This window comes from Engystomops pustulosus, chromosome 9, assembly GCF_040894005.1.
Source record: "Engystomops pustulosus chromosome 9, aEngPut4.maternal, whole genome shotgun sequence".
NCBI classification, from domain to species: domain Eukaryota; kingdom Metazoa; phylum Chordata; class Amphibia; order Anura; family Leptodactylidae; genus Engystomops; species Engystomops pustulosus.
In genome coordinates this window covers 58,382,924-58,397,452 of record NC_092419.1, presented here as the reverse complement: position 1 = coordinate 58,397,452, position 14,529 = coordinate 58,382,924, and the positions used below count along the sequence as shown (strand labels likewise).

Genomic DNA, 14,529 nt, shown 5'->3' with positions numbered 1-14,529 from the left:
AGAATATCTTTAATAAATCTTTTTTGTCCTTGATTTGGGGCATAGATATTTACAATAGTGTATGTTTGGTTATAGATAAGACAGTGAATCAAGACATGCCTCATCATGTCTTGCTCACACTTCACCTGCAATTGGATTGTTCACCTCTGCAATTGGATTTTTTTTATTGCAATCAACACACCTGCCTTTTTTATCTTTATCTGAAGTGAATTATTTTAGCATAGAGTTCAGCATACTGTAGATTCATAGATTCAGATTACCGTATTTTCCGGACTATAAGGCGCACTTAAAAGCATTGGATTTCCGTGGAAATCCAAAGTGCGCCTTATAGTCCGGTGCGCCCTATGTATGGCGCTGGGCACAGGGCAGCGGACCATACTTACATAGGTCCCCGCTACCGGAGATCTCAAGCGGGAGATCTGCTGTCTCCGGTAGCGGGGACCTATGTAAGTATGGTCCGCTGCCCTCCTCCACCTCCCCCTCACCTTCTCCGCTCACCTTCACCGCGTTCCCCGTCGCGTCTCGGCGTCGCGTCTCGTCGCCGCGTCCCGTCGCCGCGTCACGTCGGGTCTCCGCCACGCCCCCGGACCTCCGCCACGCCCCCGGCCGCCGGACCCCGCGCCTTATAGTCCGATGCGCCTTATATATGTAATTATTACATATATAAGGCGCATCGGACTAATGCGCCTTATAGTCCGGTGCGCCCTATAGGGCAGAAAATACGGTATCTTGGAATCTATGCTGTTCTTTTTCTAAAAGTTGTGTTTCTCGTTACACTTCCAATCTTAATATCTAAATATACCATTGTTATTTATAAACATAGGTGTTAACTGTCAATCTCTTATCATCTACTGTATATAGAACTGTGCAGACATTTTAACCAGCAAAAAAAAAAAACATAAAAAAATCATGTTAGAGGAACACAATAAACATACTCTCCCTGAAGAATTAATTATACAATCAATATTAGAAATGACTTTCACCATTTTGGCCAGTAGTTCTCCTGGCCAGCAGAAGTGTAGCTAGCAAGGCAGAGAAAAATCTGTAGAAAAACTCTACGGACTTGCATCGAGCTCCAGTTACGCTTTGAAGGATGGTGAAGGTAAGTTGATTTTATCGAGACTAGCAGAGCATGGAGGCAGCCTGAAAAAGGATGGTACCCGATCATGATTATAATGCCCACTTGACTCAAAATGTTACGGGTATCAATAGTTTTTCTTATGCCTGTAAGTTAAAGATTAGGCCCCTTTCTTACAACCCTGTTAGTTTACTTTCTTTAAAGTGGGGTTCTGAGGCGAACACCAATCCTTTTTTAGTTTCTGGGGATGTATAGCTCATTACTTAGTATGCGCTGGGATTCCTGCATCCATCCCCATTTTATCAGTAGATCTTCCGCCAATCTAGTTGTAGGGCAAATGTACTTTTGATCATCCTTAACAAACATAAACTGTAGAGGGAAACCCCATGAGTAACGAATAATTTTTTTCTTGTATTATAGTTACTGCCTTGAAATCTCTTGTTTTATTCAGGGTCGCCGGTGAGATGTCGTTAAACACCATCAGTTCGTTAAATCTTTCCGGACGCTTTTCCTTTTGACGGCACTGCTAGTGTATCTTGACAATTACATCTCTAGGGGATGAGTGTGGTGCAGCTGATTTTTTTTACTCTTGGGCTCTATCTATCATAAGATCTGAATCAATGGCGTCTGTCAAGGTGGAGGACATGAAATCCCAAATAAAGTTCAATTAATCAGCTTCCATGACTGACTCTGGGATGCCATGAATTCTTATATTGTTTCGTCGTGAACGGTCCTCTAGTTCCATAATTTTTTTTTCTTGATACTGTATAATCTCTTTCATAGCTGAAGCTGTTCCCATCAAGGAATTACAAGTATTGGTTATTTCTGTGACCGATTCTTCCAAATGAGCTGTGCGATCCCCCAGCTGAGATATATCTTTTTTGATTTCTTGCGATAGGGACCTGAATTCGGTTTGGCGTTTATTTACAAATACTTTCCAAAACCTCCTCTCTCATCCAATCAGATTGAGTCCTTAGGGAGTGGGCTACAGTTGACATATTCATTACTAGACTTTCATCACTAAGGGCCTCTTTGGAGTCTTCTTGCAGCGTTCTTGACTCAAACATTTGGCCTTGTTGTTGCTGTGTATTTTTCTTTATTCCTTCCATATCCAAGCGTAACATGTTGGTTCGGGGAGAAAAAATGGGGGCAACTTAGATTTTTCTAGTTTGTGTTTGGGTCCCATTACCACAAAAAAATCCCTTTCTTTCCTTATTTATTTATCTTTCTTCTTATCGCTTTCTTTTCTTTTCTTCTCTTTTCTTTCCTTTCCTTTTTCTTTTCCTTTCTCTTTTTCCCTTCTCCTCTATTTATTCCCTTTTTGTTTTTATTTAATTTTTTGTTTTTTATTGTTTAATTTTTAGGATTAGTATTAGCCCAACAATGCACACAAACCTTTTGCTTCTTCGCTTCTTTGTTACAGCAGATAAGTAAAGATGAAAGACTCTTATATGTAGTTCAGTAAGTTAGTAGGTTAGTACAATTGTTAGTTCCATAAATTTCTATTTCAGTTAGTCATTGGACAGATAAATTGGACCTGATAAATTAAGGTCTAGCAACTCACTTTTGAGCTCGCTCAGTTTTGGCTTGTGATTTCAAGTGGCTACTGAACTTAAGTGGAGTTGAAAAAAACGGAGTTTGAAAGAGAGAAGTCCTCAGAACTGTAAGTAACCTACATATCTCTTCATTTATATACTTATCACTGTTTTGTTACTAGGATATGGCTAGCAAGATTGGTGGTATGCTCCAGTGCACACTCTGCCGCATGTATACACTGCTGGAGCAAGAGTTCCAGGGTGAATACCGCTGTGACAGATGTGCCCATATTTTTCTACTAGAAGCTTGTGTTAGAGATCTGGAGGAAGATATTGCACGGCTGCGAGCAATTGACAATCTTGAGAGGAGTATGCTGCTCACTGAGCAAGCAATAAGCGGGGTAGAAGTGGAGGGGGGAGAGGAAAGCCAGCAGGGCCAGGTGGGTAGCTGGGTTACTGTAAATAGAGGGGGTAGGAAGGGGTCAAAGAAAAGGAAGGCCAACTCTGATTCTGAACATCCAAGCAAAATTGCAAAATTGTGCAATGATGTAAGGACGTCAGTGTCAGAAATGGCAGCCCTAGCGGATCCTGCTCTCCCTTACAGCCGGGGGAGCAGACCAGCTAGTAATAGGGTGGATGGGAGTGCAGGTAAGCCAAGGCAGCTAGTGGTTGTAGGGGACTCTATAATAAGGAAGACGAATAGAATAGTTTGTCGCCAAGACCGCCTCAACCGAATGGTTTGCTGTCTCCCTGGTGCCAGGGTTCGGCATGTGGTGGAAAGGGTGGATAAATTACTGGGAGGAGCTGGGGATGACCCAGCTGTCGTGGTCCATGTTGGTACCAATGACAGAATAGATGGTAGGTGGAGGAGCCTGAAGAATAATTTTAAAGAATTAGGTTCAAAGCTTAAGGAAAGGACCTCCAAGGTAGTATTCTCCAGAATTCTACCTGTGCCATGCGCTACACAGAGCAGACAGCGGGAGCTCAGGGAGTTAAATGCATGGCTCAGATCCTGGTGTAGAGCAGAGGGATTTTTGTTTCTAGAGCATTGGGCTGACTTTTCACTGGGGTGCAACCTGTTTTCCGCAGATAACTTGCACCTAAATGGAAGGGGGGCTGCTGTGCTGGGGGAGAAGATCCTAGCAGGGGTGGCGGAGTATTTAAACTAGGACCGGGGGAGGAGGAAAAGGAAGTCACTGAAGGGGTAGACAGGTCAGAGAGGGGGCAGGTTATGTTGGTGGGTGGTGTGGTGGGCGGTGTATGGGGGCCTAAGGCAGTGGATAAGGAGATCCACAAGTTGCAGAACAGTGGTGAGGATATATGTGCCAGTATAATTACTTTAAATCAGATAAATAACTGTGGAAAATTAAATTGTATGTTCACAAATGCCAGAAGTATCACAGGCAAAATGGGCGAGCTTGAGGCTCTGATATTAGAGGAACAGTTAGATGTTGTTGGTGTAGCAGAGACATGGCTTGATGCATCACATGATTGGGGTGTTAATATTCAAGGTTTTACACTCTTTCGGAAACACAGGGCAAATAGGAGGGGAGGTGGTGTATGTCTGTATGTCAGAAGAGACTTAAAAGCGATTGTGAATGAGTCAGTGGTCTCAGAGTGTGAGGAGGCTGAAACTTTGTGGGTTGAAATTCAAAGCCAAGAGAGCTTTGAGAAAATTATTTTTGGTGTAATTTATAGACCCCCTAACATCTCTGAGGAAATAGAGGGTCACCTATATAAACAGATGGAGCGGGCTGCACAGGAGGGGACTGTAGTGATAATGGGAGACTTTAACTTTCCAAATATAAATTGGGGTCAGGGCTCGTCTTCATCTGTGAAGGGGAGACATTTTATGAACATTCTTCAGGATAATTTTATGGTGCAGCTTGTAGAAGATCCCACAAGAGGTGACGCATTGTTGGACCTTGTGATTTCTAACAATGCGGAGATTGTCCAAAATGTCAGTATCCGGGAACCCCTTGGGAACAGCGATCATAATATAATTATTTTCCTCTTAAACTTTAAAAAAGAAACAGGTGGGAAAATCGAAAACTTTGAATTTTAAGAGGGCTAATTTCCAAAAATTCAGGGCTGCAAAACAGGATATAGACTGGGATCAGATACTGTCACATGGTGATACTAATGTTAAATGGGAGAAATTCAAATCTATCCTGGGTTTTTATACTTCTAAATTTATTCCAATAGGTAACAAGTATAGACGGGCTAGATTACACCCCTCGTGGCTTACAGCTACAGTTAAAAGGGCAATTAATGAGAAAAAGAGGGCATTTAAAAAATATAAATCTGACGGGTCACCTGAGGCTTTCAATACTTACAAAAAACTTACCAAAATCTGTAAAAAGGAAATCAAATCAGCCAAAATACAAAATGAAAGACAGGTGGCTAAAGATAGCAAAACAAATCCCAAGAAATTTTTTAGGTATATCAATGCAAAAAAAAATGGGTCACAACAGGTTGGACCCCTTTATTCTGAAAACGGGGCATCGGTGACTGGAGACCAAGAGAAGGCGGAGATACTTAATAGGTTTTTTAGCTCCGTTTATACAATAGAAGAGAGAACTTCTGACTTGGGTGGTGCCAGTGCGGGTCATGCACCCTGTAATATAGTAGACTGGCTGAATGTAGGCATTATCCAATCTAAGCTCAATAAAATCAATGTGTACAAAGCTCCTGGACCAGATGGGTTACACCCCAGAGTTCTTAAAGAACTCAGTTCTGTTATTGCTGTACCACTGTCTAAAATCTTCAGGGATTCCGTAATGTCCGGTGTGGTGCCAAGTGACTGGCGCAAGGCAAATGTGGTGCCATTATATAAAAAGGGCTATAGAACTTCGCCAGGCAATTACAGGCCTGTAAGCTTAACTTCCATTGTGGGGAAAGTGTTGGAAGGGTTAGTAAAAGACTATATACTGGAGTATGTGACATCAAATAGAATAATAAGTGATAACCAGCATGGGTTTACTAAGAATAGAAGTTGTCAAACTAACCTTATCTGCTTCTATGAAGAGGTGAGCAGTTGCCTGGATGGAGGAGCAGCTGTGGATATTGTGTTCTTGGACTTTGCAAAGGCATTTGACACTGTCCCTCATAGACGCCTGATGGGTAAAATTAGGGCTATTGGTTTGGCAGAAATCATTTGCAATTGGATTGAAAACTGGCTGAAGGATCGTATCCAGAGAGTTGTGGTCAATGATTCCTACTCGGAATGGTCACCAGTTATGAGTGGTGTACCTCAGGGTTCTGTGCTTGGCCCACTACTATTTAATATATTTATTAATGATATAGAGGTAGGAATTAATAGCACTGTGTCTATTTTTGCAGATGACACCAAACTGTGTAGTGTAATACAGTCTATGGAGGATGTTCATAGGCTGCAGGGTGACTTGGACAAACTGAATGTTTGGTCATCCACTTGGCAAATGAGGTTTAATGTGGATAAATGTAATGTTATGCACCTGGGGGCCAATAATCCAAAGGCAAAATATGTCCTTGGGGGAGTAAATCTGGGAGAGTCCCTTGTTGAAAAGGACCTGGGGGTACTAGTAGATCACAAATTGAATAACAGCATGCAATGTCAATCAGCTGCCTCTAAAGCTAGTAGGATCATGTCATGTATTAAAAGTGGAATGGACTCTCGTGATAGGGATGTAATATTACCACTATACAAGGCACTGGTTCGGCCACACCTGGAATATGCTGTCCAGTTCTGGGCAACGGTCCATAAAAAGGATGCCCTGGAGCTGGAGAGGGTTCAACGTAGAGCCACAAAACTGATAAGGGGTATGGAGGGTCTTAGTTATGAGGAAAGATTAAAACAACTAAATTTATTTAGTCTGGAAAAGAGACGACTGGCTCCTCCTTGCAATGGAGGGATAGGAACCCCAGCTGGCTCTTAGGGATCGATGCAGCCGCTCCGAAAACAGTCCGCTCTTGAAAGACGGTGCCGTCGCTACACATTCAATAGCAGACGGCCGCCCGGTAAATGCCGTCAGCTGCTGGACCCCCATGGTAACTCCAGTCACTCTAGTCCTCACCGAGCAGCCACTGGGAGATTATTTATTCAGCCACCAGAACATGATTTATTCAGCTGTCGGCATCTAGAAGAGCGGCGGTGGGAGGGACCGGCTTTTATTAGCACAAGTCTCCTGATCGCTGCATCGCCGCATGGAACCCCGCTCCGTTCCTTCACCTTACGAAAACCTCCTGCCTCGACTTGAATGCTTCATTGCGTCAGCATGTCTGCACTTCTACTTTCCCATATACTTTCTATATCAATTCCACACAGTTTGTTAGATCTCGCTTGCTGTCCTTTTTTAGAAAGCTTCTATGTTTACCTTCAGTGCTTATTTTCATGGTTTCATGATTTTTTCCATAAATTTGCTCATAGTCATGTGTTATCATACAGGTACATGACTCATTATAACACACAGTTCTGATTACTCTCTTTGGTACTAATGGCTCCTGCGTTTCATCATATGACCATGGACAAATTTCTGTCCACTGGAAGTAAAAACTTTCTATAGAAGGACAGAAAGCAAAAATCTGGAAACCCGTAAGACTTTCACTGGTTTGTATTAACTTTCACTACTTTACATTGAAAACATTTATTTAAATAAAAAAAAAATTCCTTTCAACGTTATTACACAAAATATGTACCTCCTTTTCTACAGGAAGCATATGAGACAAATATGGAACATAACTTTTTAACAAACTTTGGATTTCTCAGTAGTTTATAGACTTATAGTGGGGGTTATTTATTATATATATATATATATATATATATATATATATATATATATATATATATATGTATTTTACTTATGACATACAAAAAGTGGCAAAAAGACAGTATAGGTTTTTAGCTGCTCTTTTAGTGTGACAAAATCTCACTGGCTTTTTCACAGCCCTCAAAAAATAGTGCCTTAAACAGAGAATGACTGTTCTATGCCGTGTAAAGTTAGTTTTCTGACAAGTTTTCTAAAGAATTGAATAAAAAATCACTTTTGGGTACCTTTTGTTCCTTCCCCTATGACCTTCCTGTACACAATAGAAATTAAAGAAATGAATTACTTCAAAAGTACTCACATTAAAAGTGGTTTTCCAGCCACTCTCGGGTGTTTTAAGACACTAGAAAGAACACATTCAACTTCTTGCATACGTCCATGGTCACTAGCATCAACAATGAAAACAAAAGCGTGTGCATGAGGATAGTACAACCGCCAATTTGCCCTCATCTTATGTCCGCTGGAAAGCTCAAGAAGAGTAAGATCAAACTGATCAAAACGAAGCTCAGTTCTAAATGGATCACTGGATGAAGACATATGACATGGAGGACCTAGAAAGAATAAAAAATAAATATCTATTTGTTGAAATATCATTGAGATAATATTTTGTAATTCCCAAAATGTCCCAATAGTTTCTGCATTCAAAATTAATTTTAATATTATTAATATTTTTTTTTATTTTTTTCTTCAGCTAGTGACACACGCAGCTATAAAACCTCTTACAGACAGAAAATAGAAAAAATTATATTTGGCCTAACTCCCCATTACTAACTCAAAAGGAAAATGTATTCTATAAAATACTGACCAGTACTGATGTAAAGAAAACTTTTGTGGTGAGATATAAATATTTATATTAATTGCTGTAGTCTCTCATGCATCATTACATTCATTTCTTTCTCATCTCTTCTTTTGTATGATGCAGCTAGGCAGTCAGGGAAGCCTGTCACCTGCAGTCAATTTGCTCTGCCCACTCCATGCATCTGACGTCCCAGCCCTGTCCCCAAATTGCAATGTCATTCTCTGGCGATCTGGAGATCTAAGAGGCAGGGCTGTAATGCAAGATGTATGGAGTGGGTTGAGCAAACTGACTGCAGAAAGCATGGTGCCTGACCGGCTCACTGCATCATGCACAAGAATAAAAGATGTTTTTTTAATTCATGCTACAACCTTCAAGGGGCATACATATTACAGAAGAAGGTACTGTGTTTGGGCTTGTGGGTACTACTGTAGTAACAAGTTCCCTTTAATTTCTGTTTTGCTTACAGCAGGCTCCTAGCAATAGGCAGCAATAGACTGGAGTTGCCTCTTTCAGGGCATGGGAAGAGGATGAAACCCTATAAACCACAGGGATGAGTGGACCCAAATGGTAAAATTAGGGTTTGTGACAAACTTTGCCAGTTCAGCTTTCCCAGTCCCAACCCCTGACTTTGCCTACGGCATTAAAACATTTAGCACCCATGATCAGGTGGTCATCCCGAGAAAAAATTCTAAAGTATAGCTTTGATGTCAGATCTGATAAACGGTGCAAGCAAACAGTATCTTAGTTCTAAATATGACATAGTTACTAAATGAGCCATAGTTACCTCTTTTTATAACTTTAATTATTGAACTCTTTCCAGAATTTTCCAGGCCCAAGAATAGAATAGTCACACTTCTGCATAAAAGAAGCAATCAGTTTATAAAATACATATACATGTATATGTTTATGAATATTGTCCTAAACTTAAGAAAAAAATAGACCACACAGAAAGACACTGAACCTGGGTGTGCAATAGAAGAGAAGAACAGCTTATACCTACTGGCAAATTTTCAAACTTCTAGTTATATCATTGGCATTTTCCAGTGTATGAAATGAACAAGACATTTTCCCCATGCTATTTAATACCTCACCTGTTGATCTTGCCAACAATATATTCTGCAGATTTCAAAATATAAGGAAATTAGGAAAAATAGGGTAGGATGATAATTACTCAAGAAATTGGAGAAAGAAGAACTTTCCACTCATTACATATATACTATGTTCCTTCATTCATCTCACACAGCAGATTGCAGACCTTGTAAGAGGCAGCATTTTGCCTGTATACTGTTTATACTGAGGGAGGGGGGGCTGTGTATACTTTGTGGTGGTCTGTGTATAGATAGGGGAGAGGCTGTGTATACTGTGGGGGGCAGGCTGTGTGTACTGGGGGTGAGGCTGTGTGCACTGAGGGGGCTGAATATGTGTACTGAAGGAGGTGTGGGTCTGTAAATACTGGGGAGGAAGGAGGCTGTGTATACTGAAGGGAGGGTAGGCTGTGTATACTGACAGGGGCAGGCTGTTTTTACGGGGGTATCAGGCTGTTTATACAGGGGCACTGTGTGGTACTGGGGTTGGCATAGCTCTATATACTGTCTACGGGGGAATCTGTTATTGGATTTTGATTAAACTAGGTGGCTTTTTATGGACTGCTGTATATAATTTAATTTGGGAGTATGTATATGGGGGCTGTTATAAATAAATTATATAAGTCGGGTGTGTATATAAATTAACAGGGTGCTGTAGTTTAGGAGGTGTGAAAGGACCAGGGGAAAAGTGTTAAATGGTGTGTATGTTTCCCCTAGGTTTCTGTCCTACACTATCTAGGGAGCACAAACCTGGTCTGGAGGACCTGGCTGCTGCAGTTTGGAGTGTTGGGCTTGGTCCCTGCTCCGCACAGCCACTCTAGGTGATTGAGGTGATTGGGGCTAATCACCAGCAGCTCTGAGATGTTGCTTTAAAAAGTCAGAAGCTGCACAATAGGACTGTCTCTCTCTCTCTGCTTCTGGGAAACCTTATGTGAGTTGCCAATTGCTGTATGCTGTGGTTGGGAATCTGTACAGTAGGTACAGTTTCTTGGTAGTGCGGAAACTACTGTATTAGACGGCCTAGGATTTTATTTCTGTATTGTTTTTGTTTCGCCATTTTTCCTGCTTGAAAGAAGTTAATAAAACTGGTTGCGGCCAGTTGCACCCAACTTGTCTGGAGTGGACTGTGAGTGTGTTGTGCCAATTGTGCTGCACAGTTTGCCCCTTAAGGAGCTACTCACGGTACAAGACCGGTCCACACATTTTTTGAAAAAGTCCACAGAAATGGAGAAAATAATTTCACTATGAAGCTATGGAGCTCCCAATATTATTCTTATTTGTTATTCCATCTTAAACCACCGATCAGCACCAATCCTCAGTTTCTCCTGCTGAAAGTATGTCACCATTCAGACTAGCACCATCACACTCTCATCATCCTCCTTTAATTATATTGTAGCTGGAAGAAAATATGCAGGCAGATGGTGTGGGACGTTCCAATAAAGTTAAAATTTATTTCAGTTCATCATACTCACAAGAGTCAATTAAAAATGCGCACATCACAAGTCAAAGTAGCGGGACGCTAGCTTTCCTATCCGCCCGACCCAGGATTTCACCTGCAAGGCTTCTTCAGGGGCGTTGCAATAATATTGGAAGCTCCGGTCATAGTGAAATAATTTTCTCTAATTCTGTGGACTCATTCATGCAATGTTGTTGAAAAAGTAGTGACCATTTGAAGAAGTGCACTATATTTGCCTAAAACGGCTTTGTAAATAAAGTACCAAAAATTCAATTTAACTTTCCTCAAGTACTCCCTTCCTTTCTGAGTATTATCATAAAGAACAGTAGACTCCCAGTAGAAGACACCTAAGAGACGAGCAAATGCAAGTTAGTAGGATTTATCTGTGAGTAATAAACAGCCATACTCTTTCAACACATGGACTGTAAACCCATTGCATTATTATGTATGTGAGATTTGAACTAGTATTTTAATGTTAATTGGTTATTGGAAACTTTCTTACCTAATTGGTTCTTGCTTTATCTGGACCCATCTCCAACAGTGAGAAAACAGGTGGAACATTGTCCAGTGTCTGGCAAAAAAACATAATCTGTTATAATACCGGAAATATGTATAAGCAATTTAAAGAAATACAATACATTCTTATCTTGTCTGTTCCTCCTACCAGTAAATACAAGAATCAAGTTTTTTTTTTTTTAAATGATCTAATTTAGATGCTGCACATTATATGCTAAAAATGCTGTCAGCTTCTGTGAGTCTGTGGACCCTATGGACCACCAGGGAAGATGGTACTAGCCGACACCTGGGACCGGAGTGTAAGTGGCAGCCGAGGTAGTAATGCCTGAGATAGTCTGTACCCGGGGAGACAGTGGGAGAATAGCACAGGAAGGCACACTAGGACTCACGTCAGGAACACAGGAACGGACTGGTACACGGATCAGGAACACAGTAACGAACTGGTACATGGGACAGGAACACAGAGGCAGAACCACAGGAACGCTTGGATACACAGGAACGCTTGGATACACAGGCAGTTTCGGACCCTTGTACCTTGGGCCCACCAGAGAAAATTTGGGGGGGGGGACCCACCCTTCATGTACTGTGGTTGTAGCTCCATGTATGGCTGTGTACCGCAGCTGTAGCAACAGCACATGAAAAATGCAGCAGCATTGTGAGTTTAGGGGTAATACTCAGTCCCTCCAGTGGCCAGTATAGAGACGGGGCCTCTCCCAACCGCAGGGTGGAGATGGACCCCCCGACCGCAGGGTGGAGACGGGGCCTCCCCACTCCAGGATAGAGACGGGGCCTCCCCACCCCGCCCCACCCCAGGATAGAGACGGAGCCTCCCCCCCACCCCACCCCAGGATAGAGACGATAGAGGCTTGAAGATCCGACAGGGAATGATGGGAGCCGTTGGATTAAATGCAGCCCCAGAATTGACCAGTGCCAATCACCTGCGCGCTGGCCCTTTAACTCTTGAAGTACCGCCGCGCGCGAGGCCTAGTCCAGATGGTAGCGAGGAGATGTAAGTTCACAGGACGGGGGCAGCAGAGAGGGGCACTCCCATCAAATTTCCATACTTCTTTGTTGCTAAAGTTGAGAGCAAGAAATAAGTGTAAAAAATCCACATAGTTCATAGAATGATTTTCGCTCCAATTACAGGGCAACCTTTGTGGGGTATCTGTATAATGCAAATTTCCATACTTCTTTGTTGCTAAAGTTGAGAACAAGAAATATGCGTCAAATCCATGTAGTAACCACTATGTCAGACAAAATGATGGCAGGTGGAGCTGGCAGAGGTGACAGGACAGTAAGGGGACATCGCAGCAGGGGTGACTCTGAGGCCAGAACTGCTGTTGTCATCTAGCGGCAGTGTGCTAATCAACAACCCAAAGGGTGTTGATTGGTTGACTAGGTCATCCAATTCCTGAAATACAACATCTGACAACCACAGCCAAGAGTCCGTGGGTTTGTCAGATACAATTAGTTGGCATGGGCCAGGAACAGGTCAGAGGCCCTCACCTGTCCTCAACCAGGCTCTGTCCTGTTCCTTTCCCGCAGCCAGAGAGCCACTAGTTGGCTATACAGAGAGGACGAAGTGTTTGAGGACAGTCAGCAGGTGGGGCAAACTTCCGCTGCTTCATGCAGTAGGCAAGCTGTGCATAATGACACCGTTGAGGAGAATAGCAGTGACGGGGAAGTGCAAAAGACGATGACGTAGCCGATTGCACTTGGGAGCTGGGTGTAGCAAAGGATTCATGATCATCGGGCGAAAAGAGTGTCAGCTTGTCCGTCAGGCAGCAGAGCAGGCAGCAAGTGGCTACTGAGGCCGTGAGTCAGCAGGGTGGCAGCAGTGTGAGGACAGGAGCCAAACGTCCAGGGGGTGCAAATCCCGTTTCGCAGGTCCAAGTAAGCAGTGGCAGAGGTGCTCAGCGAGGCAGTGGCAGTAGTAGTCCCCCAGTGCAGAGTGTTGGCAGTAAAATCACCATCTCAGCGGTGTGGAAGTTTTTTTGTTAAGACAACAGGGATGCTGAGCGTGTGTATATATCGAATCTGCGGGCAGAAAGTGAAGTGTGGCCAGGAAGCTAACGTTAACACAATGACCCTGCGTCAACACATGCAGCGTCATCAGCCAATGGCCTGGGAAAAACGTGTCTCACGTGTGGTCCATCCTGCCGGCTGCAGCAACAGCAGCAGCACCTAGTGGCACACACGCCGTTTCAGCCAGTCAAGGCTCCAGCACCTCAGATGAAGGGAGCTGTTTGTCTTTGACATCATCTCCTGGTCCAGATGCTGCTGCTCCTCACTACGCATGGTGCCAGTAGTCGTTGAGCGAGACGATTGCAAAGAGACAACTGTATGTGTCGAGCCATCCTAAGGTGCAGAAGCTGACGTGCTCCTGTCCAAGTTGTTGGTACTGCAGTCCCTCCCTTTCCAAGTCGTGAAATCTGCACCTTTCAGAGAACTAATGGCTTGTGCCGACCTGAGGGGGAGAGTTCCAAGCCAAAATTTCTTTTCCAAAAAAGTAGTACCAGCCCTTCACTAATATGTAGAGCAGAAGGTGGGCCAATCCTTGAGCTTATCAGTTTCTTCCAAGGTGCACGGCAGTGCGGAAGTGCGGAGCTGTAACTACGGTCAGGGCCAGTACATGTCCTTTACGGCCCACTGGGTGAATGTGTTTCCCGCCCAGCCACACCAATAACTTGAACAGGAAGTTTCTCCTCCACATTGTCAAACTGCTGCTCCTGTGCCAATGTCCGTCTGCTCCACGTTCTCCACCACCACCTCTGCCTCCACAAGTCTAAGTGCTGCTCCATTAAACCACATGTGCAGGAATAGCGGTGTCACGCAGTTCTACACCTGGTTTGCCAGGGCTAACAAAGTCACTGCTCCGTGTCATGCAAGAAGAAATCAATGTGTGACTCTCTCTGCGACAACTACAAATCAGAACCATGGTGACAGACAATTGGAGGAGCATGGTGTCCGCGCTTCACCGAGGAGGGATGGTCCATGCGCCCTGTATTGCGCACATGTTCAATCTGGTTGTCAACGGGTTTCTCAAGTTTTTTTTTTTTTTTAATGAATTATTTTTTAATGAAGCAAGCGGACAGGAGTAACTTTGATGTCAGCCACTGGCAGCTCATGCATGACACCTGCCGTTTGCTCAGGCCCTTTGAAGAGACCATGTTACTTGTCAGTGGACAGGACTTTGGGATAAATAACATTATTCCACTGCTTTATGTCCTGGAACAGATGCTGCAAAATCTGTCT

The 14,529-nt window shown here is 43.2% G+C and overlaps 1 protein-coding gene across 3 annotated transcripts in view; it reads right to left on the bottom strand.

The window, feature by feature from the left end:
* The window catches only part of ARL13A (ARF like GTPase 13A), a 213,787-nt gene that overhangs the window by 153,790 nt on the left and 45,468 nt on the right, over window positions 1-14,529 (bottom strand). For 2 of the 3 annotated variants that reach the window (XM_072123469.1, XM_072123470.1), the window contains 3 exons: window positions 11,261-11,329; window positions 9,002-9,072; window positions 7,720-7,969 (listed from right to left, as the gene is read on the bottom strand). In XM_072123469.1, the coding sequence (XP_071979570.1) occupies window positions 7,720-7,969; window positions 9,002-9,072; window positions 11,261-11,329 (390 nt within the window). The remainder of the gene's footprint in view (window positions 1-7,719; window positions 7,970-9,001; window positions 9,073-11,260; window positions 11,330-14,529) is intronic. The other variant, XM_072123471.1, reaches the window with a different exon arrangement.